This window comes from Dichotomopilus funicola (genome assembly GCF_033296635.1).
Source record: "Dichotomopilus funicola strain CBS 141.50 unplaced genomic scaffold C8A04scaffold_83, whole genome shotgun sequence".
NCBI lineage: Eukaryota > Fungi > Ascomycota > Sordariomycetes > Sordariales > Chaetomiaceae > Dichotomopilus > Dichotomopilus funicola.
In genome coordinates this window covers 117,514-134,128 of record NW_026944104.1, presented here as the reverse complement: position 1 = coordinate 134,128, position 16,615 = coordinate 117,514, and the positions used below count along the sequence as shown (strand labels likewise).

Below are 16,615 nucleotides of genomic sequence, written 5' to 3'. Positions count from 1 at the left end.
ATCTTATTATGCGGTCGGCTCCCGGACCGGTCGGGTGGGTGACCCCCTGACTTAGCGAACTCATTGAGTGCCGTTGCATCTCTGAAGGTGCCCAAGCAGGTCTCTGCGAGATAGAGGTGTGGACTCCATTCCTCCCCGAGGCTGTTATTCCGGGACTTAGACAAGATCTCGCGGACCTTGCTGTAGGAGATGCACTGGACGACGCGGTTGTCGGATTTGATCTCCAATAGGCCGGGGAGAACGACTTGCAGCCGGGTTACCAGCTGAAACGCAGTCAGTTTCTTAGTTCCTGAATCTTTGAGTTGACATTTCTGTGCTTGATCCTGAGCAATGGCCCAATCAAGCTCCTGGAGATTGAAGGGGCGTGTCGCAAACGCAATCCAAGTAAGAGTGAGGGTCTCTTGTCGTCCTAGCTCCGGAAGGAAGGACTGCAGCGTACCAAGAAGCGCTGTCTCCAATGCAGCCTGGGACAACAACATCTTGCGCAACATGTTGGATCCTTGACTTGCAGACACCAAGGTTCGTTCCGAAATATCGTTGTTCAGACTAACAGCGGGACCCTCGAGTGCGTCATCTAGTCCGTGGAGACGAGCGATGTTATCATCTTCAACACCGAGGGTAAGTCCAGGAACGGCGAGGAGAACCATTTGAACTTTTGCTTCGGTCTTTCCAAGCACATAGTCGATATCTTGCAGAATCTGGACATCTTCGCACGCGACATGCAAGAAGAGGATCGATATATGAAGGACGCTCTGGCTTTGCCAGAATGATCATCCTCAGCAGTGGCTCTAGGGACCTTCGGGCATGTCAACCAAGAAATGCGGGACATGTCGTATATGGCCTGGGCTAGGGAGCTCAGGATGGCCCTTGGATCCAGGTTGGTTCGTGGTGATATTGTCAGATATCTGGGGCCATCCAGATCCGATAGCCAGGCCGAGAGACCTGAATCGTCCGGGAACGCGTCGATCAAGTTCGCAGACGGGTGCCAGCTGGATTGCGAGTGGACATCGTGGTCGGTCTGTGCTGGGCTGGCCGGTTGAAGGAGGTCGAAAATGTATTGAAACTCGTTCCAGTCCTCTGAATAGATAATTAGTTGCCACATAAATAACCCTGTCATTGCTTCCAGGCTTCCAAATGTGATGGAAGGTATCAAAACGCAAAGAAGTTTGTTCAAAACTTACTGATGGTCGCGTCTAGGAGGTACGAATGCGCAGCGTGGGCCTCGGTTCCAACTAGGATGCGGAGTTTGTCGTGTGTCCGGTTCACCCCAATATTGATCTCGTTTGGCACACTAAGAGTGGCACATTCATAGAGTAGAAGCTAAAATAGTGGAAACTTGGTTAATCACCCCGTGGAACGCTTCAATGAGAAAGAAAAGGACGAGGACACGTGGGCAACTAATGAGGTGATCGATTACTCACGACCTGAAAGGGTGCTGCGTCCGAAGGGCTGGGACGCTCATAGTAGTTGATGATGCTGAAGTTGTGACAGATGTGCCTGAAGCCTTGATTGATACTCTTCATATGTCGAGAGAGCGTCTTGGAGGTTTTCGGAAACCAATCGCCCAAGACGTTGGGGAAGCCGGTTTGGATGAGGTTCTGAACAGCGGTGTGGAAACTGTAGATCAAGGAGCCCCGGTGGGGGGTACCGGAGAAAACCTGTGATTTGGTTGTCTAATTGTGAGCGCAAAATCGTAGGCTAGGGACTAGGACAATGTAGTGACTTACAACCGTTGAGGTTGCACGAAAGACACGCCTAAAAGGGCTTTTGTCTTGCGCTGCAGTTATAGAGCCTAAAAAGAGTTGAGAATTAATTAATACTTGCCCACCACCAAGCAGATTGCTTCATCCTACACAGGATTCACACGCCCACTTTTGGCTGTGTGCGACGTGCTCACAAAGGAAAACAAGCATAAAATCCTCGATCATTGCTTAGAAAGAATCAAAGAAAGAAATAGCACGCACCTGCTTCACCAAGGTACCACCAATATCGTCGGCCCAGATGGCTATGGAAACGTTTTCCGGGGTCAATTGAGGGATAATCTTGTCCTTCAAGAGCGGTCCAAAATTAGCACAGAACGGCAAGGTGTAATTATCAAAGGGTAATCTGGCCTTACCACCTCGCTCAGCAAATGGTCAACTTGGCGTTTAAAAATTGCGATCCCGGAGTCCTCTTGCTCAACGCAGGCAATGAAATCAACATTTACAGGTTGACTTGGGAGGTGGACATCCGGAAAAAATTGCGGCTTCAGTCCAGGGTTTCTGATGCCGTTCACATAAACGATTCTAGAGGGAGCACAGGTATTGTTAGTAAATCGGCCCCGTAATGTACGAAAACTTTGGATGGGGCTACCGACATGGTTTTGGGAGGTTGCAGCGGTTCCTGATGGTCGGGGAGGGTTCCCATGAGCCTGAAGCCGGCCGCTGGCTTCACAGGCAGGTCGTCCATGACGGTGTTTTGTATTGATCGATTGCACGACCTGAACGAAGGAATTTTTGGCGTGCCACAAGGCTTGAGTGTTCAGGACGAGGAGCGTGAGAAGGGTAAGATGGGCTACAAAGCAAAGGACTTCGACGGAAATGCACTGACTGAAATAGGACCAACCAACCATGGGGGACACGAATGGATGGGCGGGTAAATCCATTCGTTTTTTGTGTTGGTCACGGGCCTCACTGTGTTTGCCCCGGAATTTGTTGTGTTGGTCTCGGGCCCTCGCGGTGTTGGTTTTGGGACCTCGTGGTGCTGGTCTCGGGGCTTCGTTGTGTTTGTTCCATATTCTTTGCGTTGGCCCCAGACTCAGCCCCTCGGTCACCACGGGACTCAGTCCGTGGAAGTGTCGCGTAATTCTCTCCAAGCCGATTAATCAACATGGTGAATATGGCGTGCGAAAATGGAACGACTTTTGAACAATTAAAAGAATCAGCCAGACGAAGGAAACAAAGGATCATCTCCTTCCCCACCAGGCTGCGCTCGGTGAATCCTTATTTCATCTTCCTGCCGACGGAGACGACAAAGAACGAGAAACAACAAATGCACTGATCAGCGAAGCCGCTTAGCCAACACGGTATCGCCATGCCTACAGATTCGTCCTCCTTCTGGGCTACCGTCAATGATTTCCTTCAAAGCGCCGACAGCCGGGCCGCCAGGTGTTTTCGGCAAACCCAGTGGGATCAGCTATGCATCATTGCCTCAAAAGCAAACCGTTGGCTTGAATGTGTTGCTTTAGATCGGGTTACAAGCGGGTTTAACAATGTTGTTCGTCTACTCGAGTTCTCCGACCGGAGTCGCTGGGCAGCCCGCGTCCAGATCAAGAACACAAGCAACGCCGAGCTTGAGGCCAAGGTTGCAACAATGCAATACATTAAGGAGCATTCTGAGTTGGCTGTCCCCAGAGTCTTTGCATACACCCTCGACGAGAATAACCCAGCGGCGGTCGCGTACATGCTAATTGAGGTCCTCCGCGGCATCGTGGCCATGGACGCCCTTGGCGGCTACGATGTGCACCGTGGCGTGATACCCACGCAGTACCGTCCACAATTTTACCGCTCAGTGGCAGCATGCCATGTTCGTCGAAGCCCCTCTTACTTGATTCGATGAGAAGTTTACACGTACTATTAGGTCCAGATAACCTCCTTGCGACTCCCAAAGATTGGCACGATTGCTCGAAATCGAGACGGGGCATACGAGCTCGGCCCCTTACCAGGGACCGGCGGCCCATTCAACACGGCAGTGGCGTTTTTCGAGGCCTAGGCTGACAACGTCAAATTCAAGTGGGACAACGAGACGATTGGGAGCACGATGCAGGGAGGACCGATTCCAGCAGACCGGATGATTTCTATTATCAACCAGTTCCCATCACAGGTCAAGGCGATGTCTAGCCGGCTTTCCGCAAGCAACAATGGGCCGTTCCCCCTATGCCATGACGATTTCCTTCACAGCAACATCATGGTTGACGAGAACAATTTCAATGTCACGGGCATCATCGACTGGGAAGGGGCATGTACTGTACCCTGGGAGCTGGTTGCATTTCCCGAGTTCCTCCAGGCCATGCCCGTGTCCTTCGACCTCCTGCAAAACTATGACAGCGATGGGCAACCTCTTGATGAAGACGAGAGGCAGACATGGCGTGAGCGACAGGAATACATCGAGATGGTGAGGTCAGCGGAACTGGAAGACCACCTGCTCTCGACTTGCCTTGGTAGCAATAGAAGCCAGGCTCTGGCCTACGCATACGGGGCGTTTACTAGCACCGGGAAGTTGGGCTTCTATGATAGGGTTGTAGAAGAGGTAGAGAGAGAGACCTAGCGTCTCCAATTCTGAAAGAAGAGCCTGGAACTAGAGTGAGTTAGTTCAGATCGAAGCGGCATCGCTTTTTGGATATCAAAACCAAGACGCCGGTGTCATAATTATAACGTGCGCCTAGAGTTCCGAAGGACTCGTGTCAGACTCTCCTTCGGAAAGTAGCGTTGCAATTTATGTAGGCTAATATCTAGCTGCAACCACCAAGATAGTGCCAAGCTAATCTCAACTTGCATTGACATCGCGATCATTGGTTGACACTCTCGGAGAGTGAGAAAATACGGCCCAAGGGTACGGCCCAAGGGGGCAGAGTAGGCGAGTCTACAACCCTTAGAAAGGAGAAGAGGTATTTGAGGGCTGCCTGTCCTCTAGGTCAATGCCCCTTCACCTCTTGTGGCAAGAACCAACTGTCTCTTGTCACGAGGAATTAACACCCTTTTATACTGTGACACTTCTACAGTTAATTTAAGCCCGCTGAAATATCGCCCGCCACCATGAGACTCACCTTCATAATCACCACATCAACCACCGCCCTCACCCTCACTCTCGCAAACCCACTCACCTCTCCCCAACCCTCCTCAATCAACAGCCCCTGCGGCCAAACCCTCGGCGACTGTGCCGACCCCTTCACCTGCATCCCCCTCTCCGTCAACTGCACCCGCTGGGTCAGTTCCCTCAACGAAGGCTGCCCAGGCACCTGCCAACAACTCGACCTCGCCCAACAAAAAATCTACACGCTCTGCGGCGGGTGGGAGTTCCGAGACGACTGCAACGAGAGCGTTGAGGCGTGCGTCGCTGATCCGCGGCATGTAGACCAATGCGGCCCGTCGTGCGATGGGATGGGGATTTGCTGGCCGTGGGCGGAGAGTTGTGATGAGGCTACACGGTTGGAGTGTCCTGAGGGAAGGGTGTGTTTTGTGGAGAGGGGAATTTGTTTGCCGTTGCGGTTTGGGTCGGATTATTATGAGAAGACACGGTTGGAAGAGGAGTATCGGACTGATCAGGATGGGTGGCAGGGGGATGATGAGTCGTGAAGTGTGGAGTTGGAAGTCCTTGTGCTCGGTTGGAAAAAAAGCGGAGCTTAAGTTTGCGGGTGCCAAATACGGAAAAAGTGAGACTAAAAAAAGGTTTGATGGGGATTGTGGGGCTGAGAAAAGAGACCAATGAAAATATTTTTTTTTATCGGCTTCCCCATGGCAGGGACCGGGCCGTGGGAAAGGGGCGGTTCTAGACCCGAATTATTGGCGCCCATTCTTCGCGAACCAGGCACCTCCAGGCACACAAGGCAGCTAACGCGATAAATGGCCCGGGTGAATGGACGCGGCTTGCGAGTGTTTGCCCGTGTTGCGACCGTTTGGCGCGACACAAGATCCTTACAGAAAGGGCAAATTTCGCTTCCGGAGCGCCCGTTCAGCTGAAGATGGAGGAGGCGGTATTAATGCGTGTCGCGCGCGCCATTCTTTGAGGCATCTTTTGTGTTTTTCTTTTCACCTGTCTTTCAGTCGCTCTTTAGACTTTGTTCTAGGAATTGGTTTCTGATAAGTGTCGGAGGGATTCTTAACCTTGGCATCGTCCCTTCACAGCCCCTCGGATGAATCCTTCGAATGGACGAATCCTTCAAACTTAACACTCTCATTCTTTCCACACAGTTAGGAAATCTTCAACTTTCATCGCCGTCCTTGTGAGGTGACCCCCAATATCCAAACACAAATTCCCACCTCAAGCCACAACACAACGCAACACAACTCAGACAACAACAACCCCCACCATGACGACCAAAACATTCACCCCGGTCTCCCCGACCAGCTGGATCGCCCCGCGCCAAGTCTCCTCCATCTTCCTTATCATCCTCCTCTACACAGCGGCAACCCCCTTCGCGCCCGTCTCCTGGCTCACCGGCCCCGTCGAAATGTCGGGCGCCTACGTTCTCGACCGGCTCGTAGCCGGCATCATCCTGGCCTGCGCCTGCTACTTCCAATGGGCGATCGCCTCGTTGCGCGCCGCCGTTATCGTGTCGCTGCCGTCGCTGTCCGTCGGCGGCGGGAGCACGACGCGCGTGGTGAATGGGCGCGTGGAGACGGTGCGGACTACGGGCGGGGTGGATTCGATTCCGTTGTGGATGTGGCAGACGGGGGATTATTGGCAGTTTGCGCTGGTTGAGGCTGGGTTGTTGGCGGTTGCGGAGTTTTGGGGAGGGGAGGTTCTGAGGAGGGTGATTGTGGGTGGGGTGGTTGGGATGTTGTGGTTGGTGGGATGGTCGGCGACGCCGAGGTCGTTGAAGACGTGGGCGTGGGAGCATATTAAGGCGTATATGTTTTGGATTATTTTGGATGAGATTTTCAATGTTGGGTATGGTATGTTCCGGGGGGCTGCGGGTGGTGGTGCGCGGAGGAGACGTGGGCGGTTTTAGGAGGTGATGGTGGCAGGGTTGCATGGTTCAAGTCGAATCATGAGAGCGGTTCCCTTCTGAAGTGTGCCAGTGATTAGAGGAAGACAACCTAGGTCTTGATCTGGTGTACTTTGATGAGTTGAGTTTTTATTAGTGGACTAAAATGGTTAAATGAAATTGTTCTATTATGGCATCCATCCGGCTTGAACATTCAAGTCTTGTCAACTGCGTTCTCCGTTGCGGTTCCAGGTCGTTTGAAGAGCGAATTGATGCCTCGTCAGAACCGAATAAATTATGAGGAAAGAGCTATATAACTAGGTCGGCAGGCACGTTGGCCGGAGATTGGTCTTGTTGAGCTGAGGGGTTTGAGCCGGTCCAGGTTGATCCGAGCCAAGTGCTGGTCTGGTCAATGGCGCCTTCCTTTTCAACCACCACAATGCACGAGGACATCAGATAACCCCACAACTTCGCCCTGGTAAAAAATACGCCGCACAGGAGCTTGAGTCCTTAATATCCCAGTTTCTTCGTGTCTTGTTTGAACACGTCGAGTTTGAGCCCGTTTTATGCGAAAAGTCTAAGATTGATTTGAGTCGGGTACTCCGTATTGCGAAACTTTGTGAGAAATGAAACAGGAGGACGATTTAGAGTTGGTTGAACCGTGTTTATTACAACTGAAAATGAGACTGACTCGACAAATAGCTCTTAGACAAGAAAGAATCCAAGACCATTGACGCCATGCTCTAACCAATCCTGACAAACGAAATCACTAAGACATCTCCACCCCTATCCTCAAACGCCCAAACTTCTCATTCCAAACCCCAAGTTCCCAACCGCAAAGAAAACCGTAATCAGTTCAAAAATCCCATCTTCTTCCACGCCGCGACATACCGAGCCAAAAGCGCCTCCTCCACCGCGACCCCCTTCTCCCTCAGCGTCACCGAGTGCTCGCAAGACTTGACTGTGCCCAATACCATGCGTCCACAGCTCATACGAATAAAATGTTGTTCCAAGAATCCGACCAGGCGCGCAGCCGGGTTGTCATCCACCGTCCCCGGGAACCGCCGCACACGCCTGAGCCACTCGTCCCAAGGCACGATGTGGTCCGGAGTCTGCGGGATGTTGAAGGCGCGGGCTAGCATGGAGATCATGGCGGGCCAGCTTTGACGGGTTGGGTTCTCGATATGGTAAATTGGGTATTCATCACCCCCCTCCTTGTTGTTAGCGTTGGGAAGGAGGAGTAAATCAGCTAGAGTGCCGGCCACGGTGTCGACAGGGCACCACGAGAGATCACCGCTCAGATCGGGCAGCGCGCGCAAAGTCTGGGCACTCTTGAGCACAAAAGCCAGATGCTCAACGGGGTTCCAGAAGCCGGACGAAGTGCTGCCGGCAATCTGGGCAATGCGCACGCTCGCCGCGCGGAAGACGGAGCCGTGACCATGCGCCTCGGAACCGAGGGTCGCGGCCAGCATCCGCTCGCACACCAACTTGGCATCGCCGTAGCCCGTGGGCATCACAGAGCTAACGGCCATGGGTTCTTCGGGGACGAAGGTGGTGGTGTTTTCGTCGGGTAGAAGCGGGTAGCAGCCGACAGTAGCAATGGAGGAGATGAATTGGAAGCCGACGGGGGTGGGCAGGTTCTGGGCAGCGGCGGCCGACGCAGCAAGGTCGATGAGGTTGCGCATGGTGCGGAATTGGGTTGAGAATCCCGCGATGGGGCGAGTGATGCTCATGGGCCACGCGTTATGCACGATGTGGGTGACGGTTTGGGTGAGCCCTGCATAAGCGGCCGCATCGAGACCGAGGTGGGGTTTGCTGCTGTCGACTTCGAAGACGGTGAGTTTGCCCTGGGCGGCCGCGTCGAGGTCAATGCCGCGGGTCGTAAATGCATTCAGCTGGCGGCCGAGCGGGTCGTTGGTGATGCTGACGCGGTTGAGGCAGACAACGCCCCGGACGGTGGGCAGCGAAGTCAGATGGGCAACGAGGTGCGATCCAAGGGAACCGGTGGCGCCGGTGACGAGTACGGTGTGCTGAGACGGAGAAGAAGGAGAAGCGGAGGTTGAGATTGGCGCAGAAGGCCGGAAGTCGCGGGTGTACTCAGCGACGTAGGCATCAATAGCCGCTTGACGAGCATCGATGTCAGCGGCACTCGAAGCGGCGATCGGCAGCGAAGCCGGAGGAGGGATCGGTGAACGTTCATACCTTTGCGACGGGGCCGAGGCCAGGGCGATGATGACGCGCTGGATGGCGGCCTCGGGAAGGTGGCCGTCGGTCCAGTCGACATGTCCATACCCGGCAGCGTGAAGGGCGTCGTCCCAGACTTCAGGCGGGGCCAGCGCGTGCTTGCGGCCGTCGTCAAACAGCCACCAGCCCTCGACGGGACCGAAAGTCAAATCAACCCAAGGGACTTGGGTGGTCATCTCCAGCATCAGCAACATACCATCCGGGCGCAGCAGACGGCGGATGTTACCGGTGGACTTGACGAGGTTGTGGGTCGCGTGGACGCAGTTGGTGGCGAGGACCATGTGCTGGGACTCGAGGAGCTCAGCGGGGAGGTTGCCCTCGATGTCGACGACCTTGTAGTCAACAAAGTCGAACTGGCCCTTGAAGCGCTTGCGGGCGGTAGCGACAAGCGACGACGACAGGTCGGTCACGGTGTAGCGGACGGGCACGCCGAGGCTGGCGAGCAGAGGCAGGATCTTGGCCGTGGTACCACCCGTGCCGGCGCCCATCTCGAGGATGCGCAGGGGCTCACCGCCGGGGGCGATGTTGAGGCGACCGACAAAGCCGCGGAGGAAGCTCTCCATCTGCTTGATCCAGACAACGTTGATGGGCGACTTGCCGTACATGTTGGAGGCGATCTCGCGGCCTTCGGGGCGGCCGAACATGAGCTGCACACCCTCTTGCTTACCGACGAGGCAGTCGGCAATCTCGGGGCCGATGTGTTGGGTCAGGTCGTGGTCGTAGCGGTGCTCCGGGTTGGCGCGGACGAGGTCGTGGTAGATGGCGTCGGCGGGCTTGGAGGGCAGGGCGATGGCGGTACGGGTGATCCGGCCGTTGGCGTCAACATCGAGGATGCGGGCGTTCTTCTCGAGGAACTCGTAAATCCAGTCCACGAAGCGTTGGTGGCGGGGCAGGTACTCAATCTTGGGCAGCTCGTCACCGGCCTTGGCGCTGCGGATGGGGCAGCCGAGCTGCTCGAAGGCATTGATCAGGTGCACGGCACAGAGTTCGTCAGAGCGGGGGAGAACCGTGTCGACGTAGCCGCCCATGTTGTGCTCGCGGATGAAGTCGTCGGTGGCGGCCTTGCACTCGGCGAAGGCGGTTAGGACGGTCTCAGCAGGCACGCGGAAGGGGCCGGATGTCGCTCCATTGCCGTTTGTTGCGTGGCCGTTCACGCCGTTAGTCGCGTGGCCGTTCACACCATTCACACCGTTGCTGTGTCCATTCGTGACAGGAGCCTCAACAACTTCCTCCTCCTCCTCAGCTGCCGACCCATCAACACCGAGCGTCTTCTGCACGAGGACATTCAAGCTGTGGATGGTGGTCAACTCCATCAGATCATCGTTGCTGAGGGAGATCTTGAAGGTAATCTCAATCTCGCGAGCCAACTCCATGCCCATGAGCGAGTCGATACCCATCTCGACGAGATCAGACTCGGGCTGCAGCTCGTCGGCGTCGAGGCCGACCAGGTTGACAAGAATGTCGATGATGCGGTTGTTGATCTCGGTGACCTGCGACTTGGCCTTGGAGGGGCCGGCCTTCTTGACCGCGGGTGCCGGGGCAGCGACAGCGGGAGCGGGGACAGCAGGAGCCGGAGCGTGGAACCCGTTGGTGCCGTTGGTACCGTTCGGCACAGTGTAGAAATCGTTGACAGCGGGAGCAACTTGGACCGGGGCAACTACCTTGGGGACCACAGGGGCAACAGTACCCGGGGCCGCGAAACGGGACAGGGCCTTGGACAGACCGGCCTTGCCGACGCGCTGGTAGTGAATGCCCAGGATGATCTCGGCGAGACGGCCGGTGCTGGCCTCGAAGACAAAAACATCGCTGATGTACTTCTTGTCAGTCGGGTGACGGTGCAGCGCAAGGACGTCCCACGCGGTGGCGTCCCCACTGACGCCCTTGTCGGTGGCGGAAGTGTCGGGCAGCGGAATCCACTGGTCGATGCGGTCGGAAATGTAGATGTCAGTCTCCGGAACATCCGTCATGGTGTTGACGAAGATACCCGCAACCTGGCAGAACGAGTCACCAGCGCCAATATCCGGCCAGCTGCCAGCACCACCATTGTGCTTATCCTCGACGGCAGGGCCCTTGCGGATAACCCGGCCGGCCGAGGCACTGCCCTTGGCAACCAACTTGTCAACGCACTTGTACATGGACCCGTACTCGACAATGTCAGTAAACCGGCGGTAGATCTTGCTGGGGCCCTTGACCACCTCATCGGCATCACCATCCGTCAGCAGCTCCTGGCAGTGCTCGTGGCGCACGATACGCTCGTAGTGCGCAAACTCGTTCAGCAGCGCAGCCTGCTCGTTGGCGGCCGCGAAACTGATGGTTCCAACAACGTGGGTAACCTTCCCTGTTCCCGGAGTAGCCGCAGGCTCGCTGACAATCTTCCAGTTCCAGACACGCTTGCCCGCATCCTGAGCAGCAGCCTCGAGGAACACGGCGCGCGCAGGGTCGAGCGAGAGCGGCGCGTGGCTGACCATGTCCCGCGAGCGGGGCTGCAGGCCGGCGTTGGAGGGCAGGCTGCGCAGGGCGGCCACGGCGATGTTGAGCTGCAGCGGGCTGGGGCACAGCGGGGCCGCGCGGGCGATGATGTGGCCCCGGACGTGGGCGTCGAACTCGTCGCTGGTGGTGTGCACGCGGAAGCGAGCCAGGCTCTGAGTGGCGGGGTCCTGGAAGCCTTCGAAGGACCAGAAGCCGCGGGGTTTCTCCGGGATGGTCGCAGCGGCAGAAGCAGCAGCTGGGGCGGCCACAGTGATGGTCTGTTTAGGAGGGGGCAGGAGGGCCATCCAGTGGACGGCCTTGTCGAACTGGTAAGGGGGCAGCAGCCGGGCGTCGTAATCGGCGCGTTGCGAGCGGTGGTGCGGCCAGAAGGAGACATTGAGGCCTTCCTTCCAGAGGGTGAGGGTCGCGTCGGCGAGCTGCTGCACGGCGTTCTCGGAGGCCAGGTTGATGGGCTGGAAGTGGTGGGTGCCCTTTGCCTTGGCGGTGCGGCCCGCGATGGAGGTGATGGTGGAGTTGAAGCCCGCTTCGAGCCAGATGGCATCGCCGTGCTTGGCCACCAGGCGGTCGACGGCGTGGCTGAAGCAGACAGGGTTGCGCAAGTGGGCCGCGGCGAAGGATGAGGTCAGGTCATCGGTGGATGTGGCGGACTCGGTGGCCCGCTCGACGGGGATGGTGGGCTTGTTGAAGGTCAGACCCTCGCCGAGTTTCTCGACGTCGGCGTACAGCGAGTCGACCAGAACGGAGTGGAAGGCGTGCGTGACGTCGAGCTTCTTCTGACGGATGGCCGCAAACTCGGGGTGGGCAGCCACGGTCTGGGGGATGAGTTCCATGGTGTCCTTAGGGCCGGCCAGCGTGAAGCTCGTCGGGCCGCTGTAGCACGCGATGGCCGCGCCGGGGGCCTGGGTAGCGACCTCAGCCAGCAGCTTGTCCACCAGGGCCTTGTCTCCCTCGACGGCAATCATAGCACCCGAGTCGGATCCCCACTTCTCCTCGATCAGGGCAGCACGGCCAACGATCAGCTTAACCGCATCTTCTAGAGACAGCACACCAGACACAGCCAGCGCGGTCAACTCGCCGAAGCTGAAGCCAACAACAGCGACAGGGCGCACCCCGCTGCTGAGCCAGCTCTTGGCCGAACTGTACTGAACAGCAAAGAGGGCCGTCTGCAGCGCAACGATGCTCTCGATGGGCGTGGTCTGGAACACAGCAGGGAAGATGCTGCCGAGACCAGCAGCGCGCAGCGCCGCGTCAACGGCATCAATATGGCCGCGGAAGACACCCACCGATTCGTAGACGGACTTGTCAAGTCCAACAAAGTTAGACACCTGCCCGCCGAAGCAGAGCACCACCGGCCGCGCCGCCTTGACAGCAGTCACAGCGACATCCTTGGGGGGAGCACCGGCTTCGAACTGCGCCAGCTTGCTGTCGAGGTCGCTCAACGAAGCGCTGGTAAGCAGAAGCGATGAGGGCAGTGTGCGGTTGGACTGGCGGGACAGCTCAAACGAGAGACTAGCCACCGACGGGGCCGGGCCGGGCTGGGTCGCAAGCCACTTGCGGAAGCGGGCGATGTACCTGCGCAGGGCACTCTCGTCGTGACCCGCGAACCAGAAGGGGTACTTAACCGCGGAGGTCTCGGCGGTGGGCAGAGGGACAGCATCAGCAGCACGCTTCGGGCCCTGGGTGACCACCAAGCAGGCGTTGGATCCGGACGCACCATAGTTGTTGATGAGCGCAGCGCGAAGGTCGACATCCCACGGCCGCACCGCCGTGGAAATATCCATCTTGTCCTCGGGGGTGATCTCAATCGCGGGGTTCAGCGACTCGAAGCTGGCCTGCGGCGGCACTTGTTGACGGTCCATCATCACGAGGACTTTGAGGAGCGAAGCAATGCCGGAGGCGGACTCAGTGTGGCCGATCAACCCCTTGACCGACCCCAGCGACACGCCGTTCGACCGCGCGCACGAGCTGCCGCCCAACACGCTGCGCACACCAGCAACCTCAGCCGGGTCGCCGACGGGGGTACCGGTGCCGTGGGCCTCGACATAGGTGATATGCTTCGGCTCGAGGCCAGCCCGGTCAATGGCGTTGCGGAACAGCCCCGACAGACTGGGGGAGTTGGGGACTGTGATAGGTGTGCAGTTCTGGTTCTGCCAGACAGCCGAGCCAGCAATGACACCGAGAATCCGATCACCATCGGCAACGGCCGTGGACAGTTTCTTGAGGAACACCGCACCGACACCCTCAGCACGGCAGTACCCGTCACCCCGGGCATCAAACGACTTGCATTGCCCAGTGGGGCTGAGGAAGGACGCGCCAGCCAAGTTCTGGAACCACTCTGGGCTAGTCATGATGTTGACACCTCCCGCGAGGGCACCACCGGTGCATTCGCCAGAGAGAATAGCGCGGCACGCGGTGTGGACGGCCACCGACGACGACGAGCACGCCGTGTCGATGGTGAGACCAGGCCCAGTCCAGCCGAAGGTGTGGCTGATCTTGCCGGCAGCAAACGCCTTCAAGTTGCCAGTGGCCGAGTAGGCGTTGGCCGGGGAGCAGGCAATGTTGCGCTCGTAGTCGACCAGGCCAACACCGATGTACACACCGATATGGTCATCACGCTCGTCCTGGGGGCGGTTGAAGTGGCCGGACTGTTCAACAGCTTGGTACGCGATCTGCAGCATGAGACGGTGCTGCGGGTCGGTCGATGCCATCTCGCGGGGGCTCTTCTTGAAGAACTTGTGATCAAAGGTGTTGTAGTCCCGGACAAAGTTGCCGTACCACTTGCGGTTCTCGGCCGGGCGGAACACCGTGTTGGCGTCAAACTCGAAGCGCTCGCGAGGGACTTCCTGGTGCTGCGACTGGCCGGCGCGCATGATATCCCAGAACTCGTCTAAATCAGAGGCACCCGGCATCTGCGCGGCCATACCAACCACGGCAATGCCCGTCTCGAACAGCTTGGCGCGGTACTCGGCCGGGCCGCCAAACCCAAGCAGCGTGGCGGGGATCCCAGCGCCTGACAGGTCGAGGGTGGTCAGGTGGTGGAAACGCGCACCCAAGCTGCGCACCAACGCGGGGGGAGCGACGTTCTCCGGTCCAAAGCCAAACACCAGGCTCTGGCCGTCCGCGGTGGTGCTTTCGCCCAACGCGCGGAACTCAGACGCCCAATCCGGCTGCTCAACGAGCATCGCTTTCAAGATCTCCTCACTCCTACCACTCTCACTCCCAAACTGCAGAGCCGGCGTGGCCTCCACGAATTTGCTCAGCTTCTCCAACACACCCTTGTGTCCAGCAGAGTGAAACCTCCCCACGAGCCCGATCTCCGTAACGCCCAACTTCGCCGCTTTCAACTCCTCCCTCAACTTTCCAGCAACGTCCTTCGCGGCAGTGACCGTGACCCGGTTTTGGTCCTGCAGCACAGACACGTACGCCTCGTCGGCAAACTTAGCCAGCACCGCATCCAACTTCTCCCGCAACTCCGGCTCCGCGGCACTCCACCCGACTGAGGTGGAGACAGCCTCTGAACTGGCATTGTCAGCGTCAACAACAGCACCGACGAGAGCCGCAAGACGGATGGCGACGCGACCGAGGATGGCCAGTTGCGCCTGGTTCGTGGCAGAGGACGCAACAGCCGCGCTGAGAAGGCCGGTGCAGAGACCGAGGGTGGTGGTGCTGTTCACAGCGGTGGGCTGGACCAGGGCCGCGGCATCGAGGTATTGCGCGTATTGCGCCAGGTGGTAGATCACCACCAGCGGGGTGAGGACCGCATTAGGCAGGGGGAATGGCAACGCCTCGGGCAAAATGCCCGTGCGCAGCCACGAACTGAAGTCGTCGAGGAGTTCTTTCGTGGAGGGGGATTCGAGCTCAGGAATGGCTGTGACGGCTTGGGCCCAGAGAGAGGGGAGTTCAGCGGCCGCGTCGATGGTCCATGATAGAGCCGGGGTGCGGGCGAGGAGAGCGCGGAGGGCAGAGGCGCTGGTGGCGTCGAGTGATTGGATTTGGGAGCCGAAGATTAAGAGGGCCGGGAGGGCCGGGGTGGAAGGGGTGGGCTGCATGTTGAGGCAGCTGTGGGTTGTTGTTGTTTGGATGGGTAAGTGAGGGACGGAATGAGTGTTGGCCGCGAACACTCAGGTGTTGAACTGAATGGTTTGGGTTGTGCAGGTTTAGAGGATCTGCATAGATGTTATGTGAAGATAAATGCCACCCAGATGATGGATGGGATGGATGAGACAACAAGTCAAACAAGACAAGCAAGACAAGACCAGATGAGGGTCTTGAACTTGAAGAAGAAGAGACAAGAGATGGTGGTCTCGACAATGTTGAAGGTCTCAAGCCTGGCTAACAAAACCAACAACCGCGAAGAACATCCCGCATCAAACGATATATACAAAAAATCCAAACATACACGCTACCTATCCCGGCAACCATTCCAGCCTCCGTATCGGCAAGCCTGCAATCAGCACAGCACAGCATCCATCAGCAATTCACATCAGCGGCGCACCAATTCCGCTTCTGGCATCAGCAATCAGCATTGCATTTCGCCCAAAACCCACCGGACCGACTTCCCCATCCTTTCCATTGACCCGTCAACGGCGTCGCAACACGGCAATACTCATCATCCTCATCATCACGAAAGACACCCCTGCTTCGCTTGCTTGTGGGCGTGCTCACTGCATTGGCTCCTCGGCTCTGTGGACTCAGAGGAGTGGACTGCCTGTCTGGTCTGTCCTGCCTGGTTCTGGCCGGGGCCGGGCCGTTGTTCTCGGCATGGCGGATGCGGAATGTGGTCCGGGCGGTATCTCTGTGTGTCTGTGTCTTGTCTGCTTCTCTGTGTCCGGATTGGGGGTGTGGGACAGCAAAAAGGTGTGTGCCTGTTACTCAGCCTGGCTTGTGGCATAAGCTTTTGCCTTGCATGCATCATGCAAGCTTCTTTCCACCACACACAGAACTTCATCTGGTTTGCTGCGACTGCGAGATAGACTCGTGTTACAACCGTGTATGTGGGGGCACTTGGGCGAGGGACGTTACACCGGCTGGTGGTGCAGTGATCTGTTGCAGTGGGAGTGGATGCATGTCGTGGGATTGCCATCGTGGTGGACATGGTCATGGACAGGGACATCCAGAGAGACAGGGGTGAGATCGTGGTACTAATTCTGTTGTTGACTTTGACAGGGTTGTGCCCGGGGGTGTGCTTGGGGTGGC

The 16,615-nt window shown here is 57.4% G+C and overlaps 5 protein-coding genes across 5 annotated transcripts; 3 read left to right on the top strand and 2 right to left on the bottom strand.

The window, feature by feature from the left end:
* Positions 1 to 19: 19 nt before the first annotated feature.
* On the bottom strand, positions 20 to 2,448 carry C8A04DRAFT_32241 (uncharacterized protein; the record flags this gene model as incomplete). The annotated part of the gene is made up of 7 exons (XM_062782024.1): positions 20 to 756; positions 828 to 1,077; positions 1,182 to 1,320; positions 1,422 to 1,658; positions 1,965 to 2,048; positions 2,117 to 2,285; positions 2,357 to 2,448. Coding segments are annotated over 7 exons (1,708 nt in total), but the record flags the coding sequence as incomplete, so codon positions are not given.
* A 161-nt stretch (positions 2,449 to 2,609) lies between these two features.
* On the top strand, positions 2,610 to 4,305 carry C8A04DRAFT_40069 (uncharacterized protein; the record flags this gene model as incomplete). The annotated part of the gene is made up of 5 exons (XM_062784813.1): positions 2,610 to 2,717; positions 2,795 to 2,840; positions 3,083 to 3,564; positions 3,619 to 3,734; positions 3,795 to 4,305. 5 exons carry the CDS (start codon positions 2,610 to 2,612, stop codon positions 4,303 to 4,305), a joined length of 1,263 nt encoding a protein of 420 aa, XP_062633653.1.
* Positions 4,306 to 4,793: 488 nt separating this feature from the next.
* Positions 4,794 to 5,333, top strand: C8A04DRAFT_15094 (uncharacterized protein; the record flags this gene model as incomplete). Its single annotated transcript, XM_062778353.1, has 1 exon — positions 4,794 to 5,333. The coding sequence occupies one exon, from the start codon at positions 4,794 to 4,796 to the stop codon at positions 5,331 to 5,333; it is 540 nt and encodes a 179-aa protein (XP_062633652.1).
* Positions 5,334 to 6,067: 734 nt separating this feature from the next.
* Positions 6,068 to 6,709, top strand: C8A04DRAFT_40068 (uncharacterized protein; the record flags this gene model as incomplete). The annotated part of the gene is made up of 1 exon (XM_062784812.1): positions 6,068 to 6,709. One exon carries the CDS (start codon positions 6,068 to 6,070, stop codon positions 6,707 to 6,709), a length of 642 nt encoding a protein of 213 aa, XP_062633651.1.
* An 827-nt stretch (positions 6,710 to 7,536) lies between these two features.
* Positions 7,537 to 15,468, bottom strand: C8A04DRAFT_15098 (polyketide synthase; the record flags this gene model as incomplete). Its single annotated transcript, XM_062778356.1, has 2 exons — positions 7,537 to 10,446; positions 10,543 to 15,468. 2 exons carry the CDS (start codon positions 15,466 to 15,468, stop codon positions 7,537 to 7,539), a joined length of 7,836 nt encoding a protein of 2,611 aa, XP_062633650.1.
* Between the last annotated feature and the right edge of the window lie 1,147 nt (positions 15,469 to 16,615).